General features: G+C 35.3%; 1 protein-coding gene across 1 annotated transcript; it reads left to right on the top strand.

Moving 5' to 3' along the window:
* Nucleotides 1–879: 879 nt before the first annotated feature.
* Nucleotides 880–8,820, top strand: LOC134236336 (uncharacterized; the record flags this gene model as incomplete). Its single annotated transcript, XM_062718504.1, has 1 exon — nt 880–8,820. A coding segment is annotated over one exon (7,941 nt), but the record flags the coding sequence as incomplete, so codon positions are not given.
* Nucleotides 8,821–9,471: the final 651 nt, after the last annotated feature.

Genomic DNA, 9,471 nt, shown 5'->3' with positions numbered 1-9,471 from the left:
CCTAATTGCATCGTCTCGAGTCTTTCCGTCAGAGGTCGGAAAAACAATCTCGAATGTATTAACACAATCGGATAATAAAAAAATTATACATTTCCTGTTTATTCAAATATACTGTAAATCACTTTTTATTCGCGAGAACTTAATTTTCGCGTAATTATGCGGGACAGTCTGCTGGCGAAAATTTCATTCTCGCGTATTTTAGTTTTTCTTAAGATTATATAAAGCAGTAATCACAATTTGTGAAAATTTTGTCTCGCTAATAAAGAGTTCATGGACACCTCGCGAAAATAAGGTGTCGCGAAAATTAAGTGATCTACAGTATATGATAGACGGAGTTAGAAGTCCCGTAAGTAGTATATATTATGTAATATCGTTACATTGAATAAAGTTAAACTCCATATTCCACAGATAAAAGATCTCTATGCATTTATTTCAAAAATCGTGAAAAGGGGGGTTGTCATGGTGTCTACCTCATACATTCGAGGTCGTTTTTCCGCTAGTCGGGAAGGCCCGAGAAGTTGCGATTGAGTTATAACCTTGGACTTAAAAATTCCAATTATGGGATAGGACATGTGTTTCACAAACATTTCATATTATAAGTATATCTGCGTTTTAAGTTTTATTTTAGATGTTATCAAGCAATTTTTGTCAGAGTTATGTCCCTTGGACTCGGAAAAATCCAATAACCGGTATTTCGGAAGGAGGCATATATTTTTCACAAACATCTGTTTTCATTCTTGGGGTCAATTCTCTGTATGCATTTTAAGTGATAGGGGGTAGTACAGTTTTTAAAAAATCCCTTTTCTTTCCAGAAATGCAGATTACAATTTATGGAAATTTAAATGTATGTTGATAATTATTTTGTTTTATATTTTTCAGAACATGCCAAGAAAAGGAAAGAAGTCAGTCAAAAGAAAGGCATCTGAGCAGCGATTCAGAATGCAGGAGAGGAGGGCTCAGGCCACTGAACAGAGCAACATCTCTATAAAATGTCCAAAAGAGAGCAACACCTCTATAAAATGTCCAAAAGAGAGCAACACCTCTATAAAATGTCCAAAAGAGAGCAACACCTCTATAAAATGTCCAAAAGAGAGCAACATCTCTATAAAATGTCCAGAAGAGAGCAACACCTCTATAAAATGTCCAAAAGAGAGCAACACCTCTATAAAATGTCCTGAGAGCGTCACCTCTATAAAATGTCCAAATCAAACAGAGAATAAAAAGAGCAACACCTCTATAAAATGTCCAAACCAAATAGAAAATGACAAAAAGGCTTGTGAAACAAACAAATTGAAGAGAAATAGACAAGAAACAGAAAATCTGAACAAAAATGCAAGTACATCTTCGCTGAAGCTTCGTAAGTTTGATAGAGATGAAAACGGAGTTAATTCTGTCATTGAAGAAAACAAAGTGGTAGTACAAGGTAGTTTTCATCAAGGTGATGTAAGATTTGGAAGAAATAGTGGAAAGCAGTGTGTTGCTAACAGTTTGTCAGCAATAGCTCATAGTAAATTAAAAGATTTAGATGAATGGGACCAAACCTATCTGGACAATGTCCTTATTGAAGGAAATGAGATTTATACTTGGATTCATGGAACAAATGACTTGTTGTTGATGTCAGATCTACCGGAAATGATTGAAATATCAGGAAAAATGATGCACATTAGAAAAAAAGACTCAATCACGGCAACAATTGACACTACAGGAACTATTGACTTCAGCGCTTTCGATAATTGTCTGCCATTAGACTTGGCAATACAAGAATCACTCATAGAGTCTGATGGATGTTTCATATGTGCAATTGATAAAACGTTTATGGTTATGAAATACAACCAAAATTTATATTTATTTGATTCTCACTCTAGAAACAAGTTTGGTGTCGTTGATGCAAATGGGAAAAGTTTATTGATGCAATTACAAGACTTTGATCATTTATATCAATATTGCTGCAGTATGGTGCTTGGTGTAAAGCAAACAAATCAGTGGTTTGAAGTGACTGGTGTAAGTGTCGAGATTAATCAAGGTTCTTCAGCTGAAACCGGTCTACATTACAAGAAAGCGGAAGACAAGGTCAAAAATACTCCTTTGAAAAGTTTTACAGTAAACTTTGAGCATGGAAATCAAGAACACAATTCCTTAGAAATCTCTTCATCAGATATAGAAATTGTGCAGCAAAAGAGAAACGCAAATCACGATCAAACGAATGATCCAAAAGAACAATCATCAGATGTTGAAATTTTGTCAGAAGATTTCGAATGTCAAATATATGATTTTAATCCACTTACAGCTAGAATAAAAAGAGAATTATGTTCTACCCTGAAGATACCTTCCAAAAATGTTTCTACTTCGCAGTCTGGAAATGTTTGCAATATGGGACCTCCAAAAGCTACGAAACCGATAAAAGGTGATGGAAACTGTCTGTTTAGAGCACTTTCATATGCAATATCAAACAGACAAGAGTATTATCATAAAGTAAGATGCGCTGTTGTCAACCATTTGAAGGGGTCAGCAAAGGAACTAGAAACATTTTTACGTCCAGAATATGAATCTATGGAACAATATGTCGAGACCTCGGGAATGGAAAAAGATGGTACTTGGGGCACAGAGCTAGAGATTTTAGCAGCTGCAGATCTATTGAAAACAGATATCTATACTTTTTTGAACGGAACATGGATTAAGTACTCATCTTCGCAGATTTGTAGTAGCAATGAAGTAAGAATAGAGTCAATTTACCTAAAACATATTGGTGATGTTGGCCATTATGAGTGTGTTACGTTTGTGACGAGTGGAAGCAATTACAATAAAACGAGTGCTTTGATGACAAAACGTTCAAGACCAGAAAAAAGAGAACAGAAAGATCAAGGGAATGTCTCTTTACAAAAACGGAGAAGATATGAAAGTTGCATGAAGGACAATGATGAAAACATAGAATTATCAAAAACAGAAAAGGAGAAGGAAAAGTATAGAACATGTCAGGGATTTAGAGATAGAAAAGCAAACAGTTCAAAACACAGATATAAAACGGACTTCAAATATAGAGAAAGTGTTAAAAAACGAACAGCAAACGGTTATGAAAAAGATGACAAATACAGAGACAAACTGAAGAGAGCAAGCAGGACTAAGTATAAAAAAGATCAGCCTTTCAGGGAAAAGGTAAAAGAAAAAGCTAAGACTGACATCAAGGAAAAATATAAAAATGACGATGAGTTCAGAGAAAAACTTAAGAATGCAAGCAAGGAGAAATATGAAAATGACAACGATTTCAGAGAAAGAGTCAAGAATGCAAGCAAGGAGAAATATGAAACTGATTACGATTTCAGAGAAAGGGTGAAGAATGTGATGAAAGATAAATATGAAAATGATGCCGATTTCAGAGAACGAGTGAAGAAAGCAAACAAAGAGAAATATGAAAATGACAATGATTTTAGAGAGTCTGCGAAACAACAAAGCAAAATGAAGTATGAACAAGATGAAGTGCAAAGAGCTAAAGTAAAACAAAGAGTTACTTTGAGCCGAAATAACAAGAAAGAGGAATGCAAAGACATTGAAAATGTTATAGAGAAATTTCGGGAAGAAGTTAAAAATGGACCGGATTATGTTTGTGCTTGTTGCTTGCGACTGTTTTTTCAAAAGCAGGTACTATCATGTACAACAGAAAAATATGACAATATGTTAGTTGAAATATGCATCTCTGAAAAATATTTGCATAGATGTAAAGATGTCTGTACCTCGGATTGTGCACACAAAGGGACAAGTAGATCAGAACTGTGGATTTGTTATACATGTCACAGAAAGTTATCAAAAGGTAGCATACCAGCTGAATCATTTTCAAACAATCTTGAATTAGAGGAAGTTCCAAGAGAGCTTGGCTGCATGAATACTTTAGAGCAACACTTGGTAGCACGAAATATACCTTTCATGAAAATACTTGGTTTACCAAAGGGAGGACAGAAAGGTGTACACGGTCCTGTTGTTTGTGTGCCATCTGATTTACAGAAAGTTACAACCACTTTACCAAGATCAGAGGACGAAAATCTTCTTCTCAAAGTAAAATTAAAGAGAAAATTAAGTTACAAAGGGTATGAAGAATACCAATTTGTGAACACACAGCATTTGAGAGAAGCCTTATTATTCTTAAAAAGGGAAAATGTTTGGTATTCTGATATCCAAATAAATGAGAACTGGCTAAATCCAATTCCTGAGGAAAATGAACCAGAAAATAATGTTGATAGCGAAGATGAATCCAATTCTGTGGAAATGACAGTGTCTCCTAATGTTTCAGAGAATAATGGCAATCAAAATTCAAATGGCGTAGATTGTGATGAGCCAGAATCTTTTCTTGATAAAAACCTGCAAGGCATACAGTTAGACACTTGTTTGCAGCCAGCTGACATAGGGCAAGAAATAATGGATTTGTGTTTTGACAAAGTATTTGAAATTTCACCCTCAGAAGGGAACAATCCTGTATCTATTCTTGAAGAAGAAGGTTTAGAGGCAAAAACATTTCCTGTCCATTTTCCAACAGGAAAGAACACATTTTCTGAAGAACGAACAGAAGCATTAACAATTGGAAAGTACTTTAACATTCGTTTAATGAGTGTGGAGAACAGATTTGCAAAAGATACGTCATACATATTTTTTTGTCAGTACTTATCTGAATTGAAGAGAGTGATTTCAAACGTACAGATTTCTCTGAGGAAAGAATCAGCATTTTCATCAGATGGCAGTAAAATTACAGGGGAAATGTTGTGTGATCGTAAAATTTTGAAAGAACTCTTTAAAAAGGACGAGGCAATAAAATTTTTGAAACCAGTCAGAGGAACACCACCATACTGGCAGGCCGCACAGAAAGACATTTTTGCAATGATACGCCAGTTAGGAATTCCTCAGTTCTTTTGTTCATTTTCTTCAGCAGACTTCAGATGGACAGAAATTGTTCAAACAATACTTAAACAGCAGGGTGATACAAGAAAAGCTGATGATCTTTCATGGGATGACAAATGTAAAATTCTGCGTAGTAATCCAGTCACTGCAGCTCGAATGTTTGACCAGAGGTTCCATACTTTTCTTAAAAATGTCATCATGTCAGAAGCTGAACCAATTGGAAAAGTCATTGACTATTTTTACAGAGTTGAGTTTCAGCAAAGAGGATCTCCACACACCCACTGTTTATTCTGGATAGAAAATGCCCCAAAATTTGAGGAAGACTCTAATGAAAAGGTTACCGAGTTTATTGATAAATATATTACATGCGAAATACCAAATGAGCATGAAGACCCAGAGTTATTCAGTATTGTTATGGCCGTGCAGCAACATAGCAAAAACCATTCAAAGTCATGCAAAAAACGGGGGACAGCCTGCAGGTTTAACTTTCCTAGACCACCGTCTGAAGAAACATTTATTTCAAAACCAGAGCAAGATATAGAAAAAAATGATGAACATTTGGCCAAAGAAAAACTGTCACTGCTGTGGGATGCTGTGAAAACCAATGAAAATCAAAATATATCTGCATCAGAACTTCTTCAGAGAGCAGGGTTGACCCAGAATGAGTTTGAGAAATGCTTTTGTTACATTACGAAAAGAAATACAGTTGTACTCAAAAGAAATTGCAGTGAAATATTCACAAATCAATACAACAAGCATCTCTTGAGAGCCTGGAATGCAAACATGGATATTCAGTACATTTTAGACGCTTTTTCTTGTGTTGTTTACATCATCAGTTACATAAGTAAAGCCGAGCGTGAACTAGGATTACTACTGCAACAGACGAAAAATGAAGCAGTTGAAGGAAACCTTAATGCACAAGATGCTATGAAGAAGGTTGGCACGGCTTACTTACACCATAGGGAAGTGAGTGCACAAGAAGCTGTTTATAGAGTTACTGGGTTACGACTGAAAGAATGCTCTAGAAAAGTAGAATTTGTTCCTGTTGGAGAAAATCCTTGTAGAATGAGCATCCCATTGAAAGAGGTGAAGAAGAGACAGTCTACTTCAAAATTGAAAAGAACAATTGATTCCGGAGAAACCGACAATGATGAGGATGATTCAGATATATGGTTGAAAAATATGGTGGATAGATATGAAGGAAGGCCTGATCTTGATGTTTTTCAAACAATGTGTCTTGCAAAATTTTGTTCAGAATTTGCTGTTCTAGCTGAATCACAATTGCCTCAGAAAATCAATGAATCAACAACATTTAAACTGGACAATAATCTAGGTTACATCAGGAGGAGGACGAAAACAAAACCAGCTGTAATTAGATATCCGAGATTTTCCATAGAAACGGCAAAGGAGAAGTACTTTCAAAGTATTTTGCAGTTGTTCCTGCCATACAGAAATAGAACACAACTGAAGCCAAAGAAGTTTCAATCATATGAAAATTTTTATGAACAAGGATACGTTAAGTATTCGAAAGAGGAAAACTTGTCATCAGTCAAACAAGTTGTTGACAACAATATGTCAGAATTTGTAAGGGATGGGCAAAACTTAGAGGAAGCAGAAAGAATATTCGATGCTCAAGGTCCACAGGAAGATGCTTGGTGTGAAATGTGTCCCGAATCAGAAGCAAATAGAATAGAATGCATAGAAGAGGGGAAAATTACAACTGTAGAGGAGGTTGAACTTTCAGAGCAACTAGTACCTGATTTAAATAGAAAAGACAAGCTTGGTTCTAAAGGTTCGAATCTTCTTTCATCAGTTTTCCCAAAGAATGAAATAGTGCCCCTTCTTCGTACATTGAATTCAAAACAAAGAGATGTGTTTTACCAAGTGAGAGATTGGTGTATCAAAAAAAAGAATGGACAAAATCCACCACCGTTTCATGTTTTTGTTACTGGTGGAGCAGGTACGGGGAAAAGTCATTTGATAAAATGCATTTATTATGAAGCAAACAGGTTGTTGGCTCACATTTCAGAAAACCCTGATGATTTAACTGTTTTGTTGACTGCCCCAACTGGCACTGCAGCCTTCAATATCAATGGATTAACGATACATAGCGCTCTAAGTATATTCAAGTCCCTTTCATTGGACCATGCACTGCTCAGTGAAGAAAGAATAAATAGTTTGAGATCAAAACTGGAGAACCTTCAGATTCTTATCATTGATGAGATATCTATGGTAAACAAAAGACTTTTGTTTTTTGTCCACGAAAGACTGCGTCAATTGAAAAAGATGCCGGAAAATTGTTCATTTGGAGGTGTTTCAATCATTGCAGTAGGCGATTTTTATCAGTTACCCCCTGTAAGAACGAAACATACTGATAAGTTGTATGTAAATGACAATTCCAATCCAATGAATCAGTTATGGAATGATCTCTTCACAGTTGTTGAATTAGATGAAATAATGAGACAACGAGAGGATGGAATATTCGCAGAACTTTTGAACAGGTTGCGTGTAAAAAAAGCAAATGAGACTTTATCGGAAGTTGATAAACATACACTTAAACAGTGCATCAAGGAGGGTCCTGCTGAGGCATTGCATATATTTGCTACAAACGCCGAGATCAATGCATACAATAATGAGATGATATTCAAGGTCTGTGCTGAGCCTAAGTTAGTCGAGGCAGAGGATTATGAGAAAAAGAGAGAATCGGGGACACTGATTAAGAGAAAAACACACTTCACAAAAACTGACATTTGTCTCCCATCTTCAATTTTATTAGCAGAAGGAGCAAGAGTTATGCTAATTAAAAATGAGGATGTTCAAGATGGCTTAGTCAATGGAGTGATGGGAACAGTTATGCAAATTAGAATGTCTTCAAATTCCAAACTTCCAGAAGCTATATTTATTCATTTCGACAATGAGAACGTTGGCAAGAATGCGGATTTGCAGAAGATGATCAATCAGAAAAGATGTGTTGGATTACGTCCTTCTAGTGAAGAAATTACCATCAAAAATGGTGTTAGAAAACAATACCCTTTGCAACTAGCATGGGCCTGTACAATTCACAAGGTTCAGGGTTTAACTGTAAAAGAATGTGTAGTTGACCTGAAAAAATGCTTTGCACCTGGTCAGGCATATGTTGCTTTAAGCAGAGTTACATCTATTCAAGGGCTTTACTTGAACGAAATAGATATAGAGAGGTTAGTCCAGAAAGTTCGTTGTGATCCTGACATTGAGGGTGCAATTTCTGCAATGCACAGATTTCTACCTTTACCAGTTAATCCTGAAAAAAATGGCCAGTGTGTAAAATTATTGTACCACAACATCCAAGGATTGCAAAATCATATGAAAGATTTAAAGTGCAACAGAGATTTCAGAGATGCAGATATTATTTGTCTTACAGAGACATGGCTAGATTCAAGGTCAGATAAACCAGAATTAGAAGAGTTCAGTGCAAGCCATGTGACTAGAGCATCAGTTTTTGATAAAAGTTGTGCTTTGTATAAAGAAATTGCAGAAATGCAGCATGGAGGTGTGAGCGTGTTTTACAGACTTGGAGTTGAGCATGAAGAAATCAGAAATGTAACAAGAAATTTGGAATGTCTTGTTTTCAAAATCACAACGATTCAAACTACTGTTGCCATCATATATAGACCACAAAGATATCCAATAGAAAAATTCATGGAAAACTTGAAATGCTTATTAGACTGTTTGGAGAGCTCATCAGAAAGAATTGTTGTTATGGGAGATTTTAATCAGGATATCATGACAGGCGGAAAATCCATACTTAACTATATGGAAGCAAGGGGATTTAGACAATGTGTTCAAAGTTCAACAACTGAAAATGGGACACTGATTGACCATGTCTTTGTGAAAGAGTGTCCTCATGTACAAGTGTTGATAGTACCTACATATTACAGCTATCATGAAGCAGTTGCGGTATATCTTGATATTTGAATTTAAAAACTCAAAAGTTGTCTACCAAAAATCATCACTATACATTCAAAATTGTGACAGGAAAGTTTTTCGCGAAAATATGTTGTTGTCTTAAACAATCCAGAATATATATATATGAAGGTTTGGAAAGTTTGGAAAAGCAAATGAAAGAAATGCCAGAAAAACACGAGAAAGAAATGTATTAATTTGGAGAGTTTGGAAAAGCAAATGAAAAAAATGCATGAAATGCATGAGAAAGAAACGTTTTAATAACGTTGAAATCATTGAACATAGTCTTGTTTTCAAGGGCTCTCTGAGAATAAAATTGAAATTTTTTAGATGCCTGAACAATACAGTTACTTAGTATATGAAAAAAAATATATTAAAAGTGTAGGCAATTCTGTTTAGATGAAGTGTTAATTTTCTTGCTCTTAAGTATTAAAGTATTTGAAAGGGATTTGTTGTTTACATTTTGTTTCTCTAAAGTTTGAAAGATATTAGGCTTTAAAGTTTTTTAAAAAAATGTCGGAACAGACAATAATGTAAAGTAAATGTTGAAAACAGAGACTGGATATCCCAATTTAATTAGTTCGATGCCTTATTAAAAAAAAAATAATGTAACTCCGCCATTGCCGGTCCCAAGCCCGGATGAGA

This window comes from Saccostrea cucullata, unplaced genomic scaffold (genome assembly GCF_032062105.1).
Source record: "Saccostrea cucullata isolate Sc308-1 unplaced genomic scaffold, CSIRO_AGI_Scuc_v1 ctg2884, whole genome shotgun sequence".
In the NCBI taxonomy this organism is placed as follows: domain Eukaryota; kingdom Metazoa; phylum Mollusca; class Bivalvia; order Ostreida; family Ostreidae; genus Saccostrea; species Saccostrea cuccullata.
This window is presented reverse-complemented; position numbering and strand designations above follow the sequence as displayed.